Source organism: Rosa rugosa, chromosome 1, assembly GCF_958449725.1.
Source record: "Rosa rugosa chromosome 1, drRosRugo1.1, whole genome shotgun sequence".
Lineage (NCBI taxonomy): Eukaryota > Viridiplantae > Streptophyta > Magnoliopsida > Rosales > Rosaceae > Rosa > Rosa rugosa.
Genome location: NC_084820.1, coordinates 56687886 through 56703408, shown reverse-complemented (window position 1 = coordinate 56703408; position 15523 = coordinate 56687886). Strand labels below are relative to the sequence as shown.

The 15523-nt window shown below is 42.0% G+C and overlaps 1 protein-coding gene across 1 annotated transcript; it reads right to left on the bottom strand.

Annotated features, from left to right (window-relative positions):
* Positions 1-792: 792 nt before the first annotated feature.
* On the bottom strand, positions 793-13087 carry LOC133731184 (receptor-like protein 3). The gene is made up of 3 exons (XM_062158620.1): positions 11417-13087; positions 8500-10033; positions 793-1331 (listed from the first exon to the last, which is right to left on the bottom strand). Exons 1-3 carry the CDS (start codon positions 13085-13087, stop codon positions 793-795), a joined length of 3744 nt encoding a protein of 1247 aa, XP_062014604.1.
* Positions 13088-15523: the final 2436 nt, after the last annotated feature.

Sequence of the window (15523 nt, the reverse complement as noted above, 5' to 3'; positions counted from 1 at the left end):
GAAGAAGGACAGAAAAGTTAGACCTTTTCAGAGAAGCGGGAATCTGGCCAGATGAATTCTTATAAGAGATTCAAACTCTAGGGAGTAATGAGTTGGAAATCTAGGATGCTTCCAAAGAAGTTTCAAGCTCAAAGTTAAATGTCTACTTTGAGGACAGCGACAGCAGTGTGCTACTGCTAGTTTGGTCTTAGCTGGTGGACTTTGTAATTAGTCATAATATTATAAAATAACACAATAGCGTGTGAGGACTCTTTTTTTTAAGGATTATCTATAGTCTTTGGTTAATTCCTGTCTTAGGTAAGACATATGAACACAGTGGATCTGTGCAGGTCTAGTGAAATTTAGTTTGGGTATACGTCTCTTTGGGTGAACTTTTATATCAATATCCCTGATAAGGGGGTTTGATTTACTTTCTAGATCATGGAAACCTGCCAGTTGGATTAAATTGAACATATTTACATTTCAAATATAAGGTCAGGGAGCCATAAACGAACTGTATTTTTTTTTTTTTTTTGGTCTAACATATAGACCAACTGTATGCTAAAGATCTGGTAAACCAAACTGTATGCTGATTTCGCCCTGTGACTGCGAATGCTGTTTCTCAGGCTTTCAAAACTAATATGAAATAACATGCAATGAAGATGCAGTATGGTAAGAGAATCGCAAATCAAAACCTATAATAGGTTTTATTACATACATGCACTAAACTAATTTCTTCTTCTTTTTCCAATGAAGAACTTTTTTTCTTACACCAATTTAGTGATGGAAATATGCTAAAACCAATAACAAAACTTAAACCAAGAAAATGCTGAAAGTGATCCCAAAGATGAGTGCACTTAGAATCTTGTTGGAAGATCTCTGAGTACCTGCAAACACAGGAGGGCTTGGAGGACTTAGAGAGCAAGATTGCTGTGCAGTTTGATAGCCACATAATCGTGGATTTCCTTCAAAACTGGAGATGGTAAAAGTACTGAACTGGCCTCCAGATGGTACAAAACCCTGAAGATCATTGTATGCAATACTGAAGAAAGAAAGGAAATTCAGAGCTGTAAGGGAAGCAGGGATTGCACCAGATAGATGGTTATAGGAGAGATCCAATTTCTCTAGGTTAGATAGATTCGAAATCTGAACTGGGATGCTGCCAGAGAAGTTATTATGGCTAAGATCCAACTCATGAAGAAACTTCAATTGGCCAATCTCAATAGGGATATTTCCACTGAGGCTATTCCAACCAAGATATAGTGTTGGGGGGAGTTGAGAGAAGTGATTGTATTGCTGATTAGTACCATTTCTGGACATCACAGAAACTGGTAACTCTAGATAACTTCTTTCTGTTTGAGGACAAGCATAAATTGACAGAAATATAGAGAGAGTAATAATTCAGAGAGAATGGAGATTCATGTGTGTTTATTCATCTCATACAAGAGGGTATTTATAGGAATACATAGCTAGTGTGAAAGCTCTAAGAGAAACTCAATTTGGTAACAATCTTCTCTTGTTGATTGAGGGCTGCAGCTCCACATACTTGCATTCAATGATGAAATCTGCCATGCTTGTTGCCCTTTGGCATAAAGCTTGTCACACAAGTCTCTATACCTATATTATACACTCAAGTACCTATTTATACATGATATAGACATTTATACTATGACTCATATATACTACAATATGATTCATGTATACTACAACACTCCCCCTTGGATATTTCATGTTTAATAGCATTGTCTAGGCCGTGCGCTTCGAAATTGCCTCGTTAAAAACCTTGCCAAGTAATAAAACCCTGTGGGAAAAAACAACCTTGGTCGAAGGACAAAAAGAGCACAACGCGCGTTGAGTGTGGAGTATGTTTCTGGATACTCCCCCTGATTTAGACTTCCCCTGAAGATCATGGGAGTTCGGATAACCTTCTTAATCCGATACTCTTCACATGTTTCTCGAAAGGGGATTTTGGTAACGACTTAGTAAATAAGTCCGCTACATTATCCTCTGATCGGATTTGATTTACTTCAATTTTTAGAAGTGTTTGCTGTTGCTGATTGTAAAAGAATTTCGGTGATATATGCTTGGTATTGTCGCCCTTGATGAAACCTAATTTCATTTGCTCAATACAAGCTGCATTATCTTCATAAATGCATGTAGGCTCATTTGTGGTGAACTTCAAACCACAAGTTCCTCGAATGTGTCTATTTATAGACCTTAGCCATATGCATTCACGCACAGCTTCATGTAGAGCAATAATCTCTGCATGATTTGAGGAAGTAGCAACAAGGGTCTGTTTTGTAGATCTCCAAGATATCGCCGTGCTTCCCATGGTAAAGACATAACCTGTTTGGGAGCGACCTTTATGAGGGTCAGAGAGATACCCTGCATCAGCAAATCCCATCAAAACATCATTATCATTTTGATGGAGGGGAGGAGGAGAACGTCGGTCACCATGGACGGTGTCACCGGCGTCTACATTACGGAAGATGGCTTTTTGCCTCTTGGGGTCTGATCCCATGCTTCCGTCTTTTCTTTTCTCTCTGTAGGGATAAAACAAGCCCATATCAATCGTACCTTTTAAGTATCGAAAGATTGTCTTTATGCCAATCCAATGACGGCGTGTTGGCGCAGAACTATGTCGAGCTAACAAGTTCACTGCGAATGAGATATCCGGTCTTGTGCATTGAGCTAAATACAATAATGCGCCTATCGCACTTAGATAGGGTATTTCAGCCTCTAATAAATCTTCGTCCTCATCCCTTGGACGAAACGGATCTTTTGTGGGCTCAAGACTACGGCCGATCATGGGAGTACTTACAGGCTTTGCTTTATCTTCATTAAAGCGCCTTAGTAATTTTTGAGTATATGCTGACTGATGGATCATAATCCCATCACTACGGTGCTCGAGTTCTATTCCGAGGCAAAACCGTGTTTTCCCAAGATCTTTCATCTCAAACTCGGATTTCAAATATTTAGCAGTTTCCTTTAACTCATCTAGAGTTCCAATTAGGTTCATGTCATCAACATAAACTGCTACAATTGCAAATCCGGAACTTGTCTTTTTAATGAACACGCAAGGGCATATTTCATTGTTAACATATCCCTTCCCAATCAAGTAGTCACTTAGACGGTTATACCACATCCGTCCGGATTGTTTCAATCCATATAGTGAGCGTCTTAATCTTATTGAAAACGCGCTCCGTGGTTTAGAGCCACTTGATTTGGGTAATTGAAGTCCATCAGGAACCTTCATATATATCTCTGAATCTAGATCCCCATAGAGATATGCTGTAACCACATCCATAAGCTGCATGTCAAGTTTTTCGGAAACTACCAAACTGACAAGGTAGCGGAACGTTATAACGTCCATTACGGGAGAGTATGTCTCCTCGTAGTCGATTCCAGGGCGTTGTGAGAAACCTTGCGCCACAAGGCGGGCTTTGTATCTAACAACCTCATTTTTCTCATTACGCTTTCTAACAAAGACCCATTTGTGGCCAACAGGCTTTATATTTGGTGGTGTCAGCATTATAGACCCAAATACCTGTCTCTTTGTTAGTGAATCCAATTCAGTCTGGATCGCATCTTTCCATTTAGGCCAATCTACTCTACGTTGACATTCTTCAACGGAGCGAGGTTCGATATCATCGTATTCTATAATTCCTTTTGCAATATGATATGCAAATGCATCATCAATAGTCATAGAATTTCTATCCATCATCACATGTATACTAGTGTAATTCATGGAGATCTCTCTATTCTCTGGATTTGGTTCTGTCATTGGAGCGTCCCCCAATGATGTCTCTTGGACATAACCATAATCCGGAATATTCTCATCAGATGGATTATTTGTATCAATGATTAATGGATTATTTTGTGCCAAACTCGCTTTCTTCCTTGGGCGAGAATCCATCGAACCTATGGGCCTCCCGCGCTTCCTGGCAGGAGCCGTGGGCCTAGCCAATGTGTCACCCATAGAGGGGACATTGGCGCCATTCTCATGTACTCTTGAGATGGCATTATGTCTTTTAGGGACATCAATCCTTGCAGGTACATTTGCAGCAGGTATGTGTGATCTCGTCACTTTAGCGATATCAGAAAACGCATCAGGCATCGATTCTGCTACGTTCTGAAGATCGAGAATTCTCCGCACTTCTATTTCAGACTGTGCGGTTCGGGGATCAAGATGAGACAAAGTGGGGACAAACCACGACAATTCCTGTCCTTTTTGTTGAACATTAGTGTTCATGTCTCCCCCTAATGACGGGAAGACTGTCTCATCAAAGTGACAATCCGCAAATCTAGCGGTAAATAGATCACCTGTCAAGGGTTCTATGTAGCGGATAATGGTTGGAGAGTCATAGCCAACATAAAGGCCTAATCGTCTTTGAGGACCCATTTTAGTGCGCTGTGGCGGCGCAATTGGCACATAGACTGCACACCCAAATATGCGTAAGTGTGAGACATTTGGCTCATACCCAGTTACCATCTGGGACGCAGAAAAGGGTTGTGTGGCAGTGGGCCTTAGACGAATAAGCACAGCTGCGTGCAATATTGCATAGCCCCAAGCAGAAATAGGGAGATTGGTGCGCATAACCAATGCCCTAGCAACCATTTGAAGTCTTTTAATGGCAGCTTCTGCGAGACCATTTTGGGTATGTACATGAGGGACAGGATGTTCAACCTCGATCCCAATGGACATGCAATAATCATCAAAAGTCTTTGATGTAAACTCCCCAGCATTGTCAAGACGAATTGACTTAATAGGGTGATCAGGGTGGTGAGCCCTTAACTTAATGATTTGTGCTAGGAGTTTAGCAAATGCAGCATTTCTTGTGGATAAGAGCATGACATGTGACCAACGTGTCGATGCATCAACCAACACCATAAAATATCTAAATGGTCCGCAAGTTGGATGGATAGGTCCACAAATATCACCTTGTATTCTTTGCAAGAATGGTATATTTTCTTTAGTGTCCTTTGCATAGGATGGTCTCAATCCTACTTTTGCTAAAGAGCAAGCTTTGCAAAACGAATGATATGCTTGGGAAGTAATTCTTTGAACCTCTCTTTGGTTCGTACTTCTTTTCGTTTTGAAGAATGGATGTCCGTGTGAAGTTTTTAATATACGAATCATCATATCACGACCTGGATGTCCCAAACGGTCGTGCCAAAGCCTATATGTGTCGGAATCCCATAAATTTTCATTCATGACATGGTTGGATTCAATGACTCTAATAGTGGTTGCGTACAATCCACTAGAGCGACACATAAGTTTCTCTAATACTCGTGTATTTCCATAGTTATTAGAGGTGATGCAAAGGAACTCTTGTCCATTCTCACTATGTGTTTCCACATGAAAATCATTGGCTCTTATATCTTTAAAACTCAATAGGGTTCTTCTAGCCCTTGGAGCATATAGAGCTTCGGTGATATTAATATTTGTGCCATTTGGCAACAAAAATTGAGCTGGTCCTCGACCATGAATCAATTGTGATGGTCCTGCCATCGTAGTTACTGAAGTTTGACTAGGCGTCATCCATAAGAATAATTGCCTATGTCGTAATATAGTATGTGTGGTGCCACTATCAAGAAGGCATTCCAATTCTCCCGAAAACATACTGAAAAAATAAAGTTCGGAATATTAACACATGTCCATGACATTGAATAATAATGCGATACTTTATTAATAAGGAAAAAAACCAATGATTACATCAAAGTTTCCAAGGTCTATTCCAAAATAAAATCAAACTTATACAAATTGTAATTGCTCAATCCGTTTGGTAATTCCAATGAAATATGACCAGGGAAGTAGAGAGATGTTGGTGGAGCGAGGCTCGCTTAAATACCCCGATCTCAATTACTTTCCTAGACATCATACTTCATTAGGTACGCCACATGAGAAAGAGTTAATACAATTGTCATTTATTGACTAAGGCACATTTGCCGTTTTATTGGAAAATAGAAAAGACTATTCTAATCAAAGTCTGCGGCATCCTCGTGCTCTTCATTTACAGCTTTGAAGTCTTCTATGGTGAGATTGACATCTTCACCATTTTCATCTTCAGCAAGGTTGGCTTCTTGCTCCCTTATTTCCCTGTACTCCTTGTAGCGTGCAGCTAGTTGAGTACTTGCCTGGCATTGCTTAAACCAATGCTCGATTGAACCACACCGATGACACACGTCATTGTGGTTGCCTCCCTTGATTTGAGGTGCAGGTGGTGCACGTTGTGGATATTCCCTAGGCGGGTTGTTACTGCTACTACCACGGCGTATGGTGCGACCTCCACGGCCCATGGTGTTGTTATATCCACCTCTCCCACGTGTGTAGTTACCACCACGTGTGCCCGCACTATAGTTGCGGCTGCCTTCTTTGTTGGGGCGGTTATATGGACCCGTTCGTCCTTCATGTCCCCTGTTATTAGGGTATACATGTCCCCTATTAGTAGGGTACCGCTCCTTGCGCCCTCTCTTGGGTGCATTATAATTCGCCTCACGAACGCTTTTGGTTCCAACGGGCCTTGAATTATAATTCTTTACAAGGATGTTGTCGTGCTTCTCAGCTACCGACAAAAGATTGATGAGCTCATTGAACTTTGTAAGTCGTCCAGCATTATATTCAGTGCGATGCTGCTTTGATAGTATAATTGCTGAGACGGGGAAGGTAGAGAGAGTTTTCTCAATTAGCTCTTCTTCTGTGATAGGTTTTCCACAGAACTTTAGCATGGCCTTTAGGCGAAGAGCTTCTGAATTGTATTCAGAAACAGACTTGAAGTCTGAGAAGCGTATATTGCTCCACTGAACCTTCAAGTCAGGGAGGAGGGAATCTTGGATATTACCAAAGCGCTCTTCTAGCGCTGCCCATAGGTCCTTTGCATCTTTGATGGACATATACTCTAATCTGAGTGCTTTGTCCATATGGCGTCGCATCAAGATAATTGCTTGTGCATGCTTTATGGATGTTCGTTGGAACACAAGGCCCGCACTTGGTGCCTGTATGATGGGCAATATCCCTTTCGATGTGAGATGGTTCTCAACGTCGGTTCTCCAACTATGGTATTCCAAACCTGTTGAGTCAAGGATTTGAAAATCGAGTCTAGGTTCATTCGACATCCTGAAGATAAGAAGAAAAGATATATTAGTTTCGGAGTTTAAACTTCCACGAAAACTAAAATAATCAGATTTCCGAGCTATGCTACCAAGAAATCAATTTCCAAGAATATTTGGATTAGACCTAAACAATGATGTTTAATAGGGTCATAATTCGATGCTCGCGGACGCTCTTAGTCCGAATATTATGAACACTCTTAGTTCATTGATTACGAACGCTCTTAGTTCGTTTAGCGCGAATTTCTATAATTCCGCCTTTTTGATTGTAAGTTCCCGATAAAAAGAAAGAGGAGAAAAATGAATAAAAACTCAAAAACGAGAACTTTTAATAAGCAATACCTCGAAATAGTGTTGTCCGAAATGACCGAAAAGTTGCAGGAAAAGTGTCCCGAAAGTCGCCGGAAAAGTGTACGGAAAGTTGTCGGAAAAGTGTCCCGAAAGTCGCCGGAAAAGTGTCCGGAAAGTTGTCGGAAAAGTGTCCCGAAAGTCGCCGGAAAAGTGTCCGGAAAGTTGTCGGAAAAGTGTCCCGAAAGTCGCCGGAAAAGTGTCCGGAAAGTTGTCGGAAAAGTGTCGGCAGATGCTAGGCAGCAGCTCGGCAGCTGCTAGGCAGCAGCTCGGCAGCTGCTAGGCAGGTGCTTCGGCAGCTGTTCGGCAGCTGCGCAGCAGGGGCTCGGCAGGGGCTCGGCAGATGAGCTCGGCAGGTCTCGGCAGCTTTCGGCAGGTGCTGTCGACAGCTTTCGGCAGGTCTCGGCAGGACTCGCTCGGCAGGTCTCGGCAGCTTCTCGGCAGGTCTCGGCAGGACTCGCTCGGCAGGGCTTCGACAGCGGTTCGGCAGCGGTTCAATTTTTCCGGTGGCCGGTTCAGGCTGTTTCCGGCCGGTTCTGGCGGTTCTGAAACCGGTTCTGGGCTTCTTGGATCAAGGGCTTTGATATGTGCTAGGGTTTGGAGGTTTTTTGTAGGTTTGGAAAAATGGCTTTAATCGGATTATGAACTTCCTCTATTTTGACAATTTCGATTCTAATTCTAGAGCAATTTCGTGCTGATAACGTGTTTGAGGACAAGCATAAATTGACAGAAATATAGAGAGAGTAATAATTCAGAGAGAATGGAGATTCATGTGTGTTTATTCATCTCATACAAGAGGGTATTTATAGGAATACATAGCTAGTGTGAAAGCTCTAAGAGAAACTCAATTTGGTAACAATCTTCTCTTGTTGATTGAGGGCTGCAGCTCCACATACTTGCATTCAATGATGAAATCTGCCATGCTTGTTGCCCTTTGGCATAAAGCTTGTCACACAAGTCTCTATACCTATATTATACACTCAAGTACCTATTTATACATGATATAGACATTTATACTATGACTCATATATACTACAATATGATTCATGTATACTACAACACTTTCCACTTTATCATCGGCCTCTTTTGATGTCAAAGATGGCATCCTGCAGAGCTCCTCAGGGAATCCTCCCGTAAGAAGATTATTGGACAAGTCCATGTAGAATAGCTTGGGTAGACTACCCAACCAACCTGGAATAGAGCCTGTTATAAGGTTAAATGCCAGGTCCAAGACTTGAAGGCTTTTAAGCTTGGCTATCCAGGTGGGCACTTGACCTGTAAACTTGCAACCACCCATAGCAAGAACTTGGAGTTTGTGAAATCCATCTAGGTCTGCTAGGCTTTCATCATTTGGCAAAGGTTCCAACAGAAAACTCTTGGTGAGGACCAGAGTGGTGAGATTCTTGCAACCCATTAGAACCATAAAGGCCCCGGTGGCATTGGTTAAGTTGTTGTTAGAGATGGAGAGGAAAGCAAGGGATTCTAGTGCAACTATTTCAGGTAATATCTGCCCTTGGAGATTATTGCTGGCCAATCTAATTGCTGTCAGTGACTTGCACGAGTAGAGGCTTTGCGGTAACTTACCAGTGAAGTTATTGTTGCCAAGGTCAAGTGTGGTGAGGAGTTGGAACGTAGAGAAATTGAAGGCGGAGAGCTCTCCTGTTAAGTTGTTGACCCGCAAATTCAAGGTGGACAGATTTGTGCAGTTGGTAAGAGATGGAGGTATGGCACCTGTGAGGTTGTTGCTGTGGAGGACCAGCTTCTCCAACCTGACAAGGTTACCAATTTGGCTGGGTATATCCCCCACGAATTGGTTTGAGTAGAGCTCCAGGATCTTCAGATTGGTTAAACCTACAATGCCATTGCCAATGGGTCCTGATAAGCGATTGACGGGCAGAGAAAGCTGTTGGAGATCAGCAAGGCCAAAAATGTCATCAGGGAGATGACCAGTGAGAGCATTGAAGCCTGCGCGGAAGACCTGGAGCTTGGAACAAGAGGCGAGTCCAGTAGGAATTGGATCAGTAAATCTGTTGAAGGATAAGTCCACAAAGGTGAGGTTGTTGTGATTGCTGCCATTTTTGCAGAAAACAGAGATGGGAATGGAGCCAGCAAAGCTGTTTTTGCTGACATTGAAAATGGTTAGAGAGCCTGAAGTCACAGATGGGATTGTTCCATTGAAGTAATTGCTGGACAAGTCTACAATCTGAAGCTTGCTGGCTTCATTAGATGAAATTGGTAAGTGGCCGTTGAGACGATTGAAACTCAAGTCTAGAACTTGGAGGTGAAAGAGGAAGGAAAACAAGCCATCTGGAAGTACACCCAACAGGGTATTCTGGGAAAGATTGAGGTGGGTGAGATATGTGAGGTTGGTGATAGCTGGGGAGACTGAACCGCTTAAGCCTCTCCCAGGCAACCATAGATGGAGGACTCGATCATCCGGACCACAGAGTATTCCTTCCCAAAGGCAACAGTCCGAGGAAGCAGACCAATTCAATGGTGATGAGGCCTTGAAATCTAAGGATAAGAGAGCGTCACGATCCACTTGATCACAAGAAGCAGAGGCACAGGAAGGGAGAAACAACATAATGAAAACCCACTGACACAGAAAGATTAGCAATGTTGTTGGGACATCATTCTTCATGTCCTTGGAAAAGGTTACTTTGTTGGGTTTCATCTTGTTTATCTCGAAATAGTCAGATTTCCGAGCTATGCTACCAAGAAATCAATTTCCAAGAATATTTGGATTAGACCTAAACAATGATGTTTAATAGGGTCATAATTCGATGCTCGCGGACGCTCTTAGTCCGAATATTATGAACACTCTTAGTTCATTGATTACGAACGCTCTTAGTTCGTTTAGCGCGAATTTCTATAATTCCGCCTTTTTGATTGTAAGTTCCCGATAAAAAGAAAGAGGAGAAAAATGAATAAAAACTCAAAAACGAGAACTTTTAATAAGCAATACCTCGAAATAGTGTTGTCCGAAATGACCGAAAAGTTGCAGGAAAAGTGTCCCGAAAGTCGCCGGAAAAGTGTACGGAAAGTTGTCGGAAAAGTGTCCCGAAAGTCGCCGGAAAAGTGTCCGGAAAGTTGTCGGAAAAGTGTCCCGAAAGTCGCCGGAAAAGTGTCCGGAAAGTTGTCGGAAAAGTGTCGGCAGATGCTAGGCAGCAGCTCGGCAGCTGCTAGGCAGCAGCTCGGCAGCTGCTAGGCAGGTGCTTCGGCAGCTGTTCGGCAGCTGCGCAGCAGGGGCTCGGCAGGGGCTCGGCAGATGAGCTCGGCAGGTCTCGGCAGCTTTCGGCAGGTGCTGTCGACAGCTTTCGGCAGGTCTCGGCAGGACTCGCTCGGCAGGTCTCGGCAGCTTCTCGGCAGGTCTCGGCAGGACTCGCTCGGCAGGGCTTCGACAGCGGTTCGGCAGCGGTTCAATTTTTCCGGTGGCCGGTTCAGGCTGTTTCCGGCCGGTTCTGGCGGTTCTGAAACCGGTTCTGGGCTTCTTGGATCAAGGGCTTTGATATGTGCTAGGGTTTGGAGGTTTTTTGTAGGTTTGGAAAAATGGCTTTAATCGGATTATGAACTTCCTCTATTTTGACAATTTCGATTCTAATTCTAGAGCAATTTCGTGCTGATAACGTGTTTGAGGACAAGCATAAATTGACAGAAATATAGAGAGAGTAATAATTCAGAGAGAATGGAGATTCATGTGTGTTTATTCATCTCATACAAGAGGGTATTTATAGGAATACATAGCTAGTGTGAAAGCTCTAAGAGAAACTCAATTTGGTAACAATCTTCTCTTGTTGATTGAGGGCTGCAGCTCCACATACTTGCATTCAATGATGAAATCTGCCATGCTTGTTGCCCTTTGGCATAAAGCTTGTCACACAAGTCTCTATACCTATATTATACACTCAAGTACCTATTTATACATGATATAGACATTTATACTATGACTCATATATACTACAATATGATTCATGTATACTACAACACTTTCCACTTTATCATCGGCCTCTTTTGATGTCAAAGATGGCATCCTGCAGAGCTCCTCAGGGAATCCTCCCGTAAGAAGATTATTGGACAAGTCCATGTAGAATAGCTTGGGTAGACTACCCAACCAACCTGGAATAGAGCCTGTTATAAGGTTAAATGCCAGGTCCAAGACTTGAAGGCTTTTAAGCTTGGCTATCCAGGTGGGCACTTGACCTGTAAACTTGCAACCACCCATAGCAAGAACTTGGAGTTTGTGAAATCCATCTAGGTCTGCTAGGCTTTCATCATTTGGCAAAGGTTCCAACAGAAAACTCTTGGTGAGGACCAGAGTGGTGAGATTCTTGCAACCCATTAGAACCATAAAGGCCCCGGTGGCATTGGTTAAGTTGTTGTTAGAGATGGAGAGGAAAGCAAGGGATTCTAGTGCAACTATTTCAGGTAATATCTGCCCTTGGAGATTATTGCTGGCCAATCTAATTGCTGTCAGTGACTTGCACGAGTAGAGGCTTTGCGGTAACTTACCAGTGAAGTTATTGTTGCCAAGGTCAAGTGTGGTGAGGAGTTGGAACGTAGAGAAATTGAAGGCGGAGAGCTCTCCTGTTAAGTTGTTGACCCGCAAATTCAAGGTGGACAGATTTGTGCAGTTGGTAAGAGATGGAGGTATGGCACCTGTGAGGTTGTTGCTGTGGAGGACCAGCTTCTCCAACCTGACAAGGTTACCAATTTGGCTGGGTATATCCCCCACGAATTGGTTTGAGTAGAGCTCCAGGATCTTCAGATTGGTTAAACCTACAATGCCATTGCCAATGGGTCCTGATAAGCGATTGACGGGCAGAGAAAGCTGTTGGAGATCAGCAAGGCCAAAAATGTCATCAGGGAGATGACCAGTGAGAGCATTGAAGCCTGCGCGGAAGACCTGGAGCTTGGAACAAGAGGCGAGTCCAGTAGGAATTGGATCAGTAAATCTGTTGAAGGATAAGTCCACAAAGGTGAGGTTGTTGTGATTGCTGCCATTTTTGCAGAAAACAGAGATGGGAATGGAGCCAGCAAAGCTGTTTTTGCTGACATTGAAAATGGTTAGAGAGCCTGAAGTCACAGATGGGATTGTTCCATTGAAGTAATTGCTGGACAAGTCTACAATCTGAAGCTTGCTGGCTTCATTAGATGAAATTGGTAAGTGGCCGTTGAGACGATTGAAACTCAAGTCTAGAACTTGGAGGTGAAAGAGGAAGGAAAACAAGCCATCTGGAAGTACACCCAACAGGGTATTCTGGGAAAGATTGAGGTGGGTGAGATATGTGAGGTTGGTGATAGCTGGGGAGACTGAACCGCTTAAGCCTCTCCCAGGCAACCATAGATGGAGGACTCGATCATCCGGACCACAGAGTATTCCTTCCCAAAGGCAACAGTCCGAGGAAGCAGACCAATTCAATGGTGATGAGGCCTTGAAATCTAAGGATAAGAGAGCGTCACGATCCACTTGATCACAAGAAGCAGAGGCACAGGAAGGGAGAAACAACATAATGAAAACCCACTGACACAGAAAGATTAGCAATGTTGTTGGGACATCATTCTTCATGTCCTTGGAAAAGGTTACTTTGTTGGGTTTCATCTTGTTTATCTCCAAACTACTACCACCATTCCACCAATCTATACATGTCATTGTATCTAGTTAACCTGCACCCTTGCTACGAATGTGGAAATATTTTGGGATGGAAGGAAAAAGCCTTTACCTAGAGAGACCGAGACAGAGTCAAAGTCATGATGCAGGAACAGAATGGTTTAATCAAAATGTGCTTACCAGATCATAAGGAAAAAAGAAAGATTAATTCTGTAAAATCTGACTAAAACATAAATGAACATATCCCATAAGCGTTTACTTGACCAAAGGGTTAGCTAACTTGGCTACAAGGAAAGAGATCATTTGACTTTGAGTTGGACTTTCCACGCCCTGCAAATCCTGTTTAATAATTTGAAAGACAGAACTTGATGGATTCCTTGCTCTACTGACGTCCCGTTGTAATAACTTAAATCAGAAATTGATGGGTACAGAGAACGGAAAAACAGATTCAGCATCCACACAAAGGAAAGATGATACCGTGAAAGCCAAGGACAAAGAGCATCATGATCCTATCGGTCAAGGCCGGTTAGCAGAGGCAAAGCAACGCTGGAACACAAGGGCAATCCATTGACCAAAATAGAAGAGGCTGTGTTTTTCGTCTTTTTGATCATTGTGGAGCACTAATATTACTAATCCTCCACAATAAACAAAGACAATCTATGCAGAACATTGTCTATGTGCATTGCGGTAAACACCATTGACCTACAGAGAGGGAGACAGAGTGCTAGTAACGTTGCATGAAAAGATTGATCATAATATTTTATTTTGAAAGACATCAAGCAAAAATCTCTTATCACATAATCAAAATAATGGCAAGCACATAAAAAATAAAATTCAATTATATAGTAAGTAAAAAAAAAAAAAAGGTGGTTAAAATCTATTCAGAAACAAATGAATACAACACACAAGCGTGTAGTTCACCTTCATTGGACCTTCCATGTGCTGCAAACCGTTAAGTGCTTCCTGGGGTTAGTTGTTGCAATGCAACATTTAACCAAATAATATTCTTCAGACATTGAGTTGCAGAGAGGCAAAAGAATATGGGGACTTTCAGTCCTGACTCCTGAGTGAAAGACAGAACTTTATGAGTTTGTGGAAGAAACAGTTGAGAAACAAATTAAAAAGAAAAAGGAAATGGCTCAGCATCCACACAAGTAAAGATTGGATTCAGCACCAAAATTACAATGTGCTATTATCCATATCTGTCACTAAAGGGAATCAGAACTAGAATTTTTTGGGTAACTATTAGACTGAGAATAAGCAAAGAAAGATTTATGCTTTGTCAGAAAAGTAAGAAAAATTCTCTGCGATCAAACACAAACCCAGATGTTTTGCATTTAGAAAAAAAAATAAAAAAATAAAAAAATAAAAAAAATAAAAAATCAAGAACTATGCAGACGGATTGGCAAATTTCATCCAATTCTATTTGAGGTATGATCATATATTGTTGTGAAAGCAAGCAATCAGACAGAGAGAAGCTGACAATAGAATGTATAGATAAAAAATTAAAAATGGAGTTTACCTTAGCTTGGTTCTGGGTAGTTCACTCTTGCAACGGAAACCGGATTTCAAATAGCTACTCTGTTTTACCCATCGATTTAAGCAGAGCTGTTATTTACTGAAAGACTACAAGGAGACAATTATGAACCTGCAGTGGTGCGTGTATGGAAACAAGTTCAAAAGAAAGCCAATATGATCAATGCTGACAATGGACAGCATGCTTCTACTTCCAATAAAAAAACCTCAATTGGCAAGCCTTCTGGATCTCAGAAAAAGCCTCTCAAAGACATAACTAATGGAAAGTCTAGTTCGAGACCACTTGTTCATAAATTCAAGGTGGGAAAAAGTCCTACTCAGCCCTCTGGAAAACAAACTGTGACATCCTTAGCACAGAAGTCTACAGCAATATCTCAGCCTATCTCCATTGACAAGAATCAGTCTTCAGCTCCTTCCAGCTCAGTTCAAGATCCACACCCTTCTTTCAATTTCTCTGCCAAATTTGGGAATTCTCCTCTTGAGAGCTGTCCAAATTTGGAGTCATCTTGCACTGAAATGGATTCAACTAACGATGGTTCTACTTGCAATGGCCAGGTGTGTTCTGCCCTTGCTTCTGATAACTTGAACAACATGATATCTACTGTCTCTGGTGAGAATACTAACCTATCCTCCAATGTGGGGGATATGGTTGATAATTGAATTTGGGTTTCAACCCTTTCTTTACCTGCTTTTCAATGATTAAAGTTCTCTTTTGGAATTCTAGAGGTGCAGGAAGTGAGAAGTTTAGATCTGACATTGCAGATCTTGTTAAATTACATTCAATTGATATTCTGGCTGTTTGTGAACCTCGTGTCCAATTTTCTAAAGCTAAAGATTCACTTTTATCTCTTGGTTTCTCTGATTATACTATCGTTGAAGCCAATGGATTTTCTGGTGGAATTTGGCTCTTTTGGAACTCTAATCTCCTTAATATCCAGTTTG

Excerpts from the sequence above, each read along its gene's own strand:
- LOC133731184 (XM_062158620.1), bottom strand. The coding sequence starts at position 13,087 with ATGACATGTATAGATTGGTGGAATGGTGGTAGTAGTTTGGAGATAAAC. Across the intron at positions 10,034-11,416 it reads ATAAAGTGGAAAGTGTTGTA|TGGGTTTTCATTATGTTGTT; the intron begins GTATACATGAAT and ends TTTCTGTGTCAG. Across the intron at positions 1,332-8,499 it reads GGCCGATGATAAAGTGGAAA|AAAGAAGTTATCTAGAGTTA; the intron begins GTGTTGTAGTAT and ends GTCCTCAAACAG.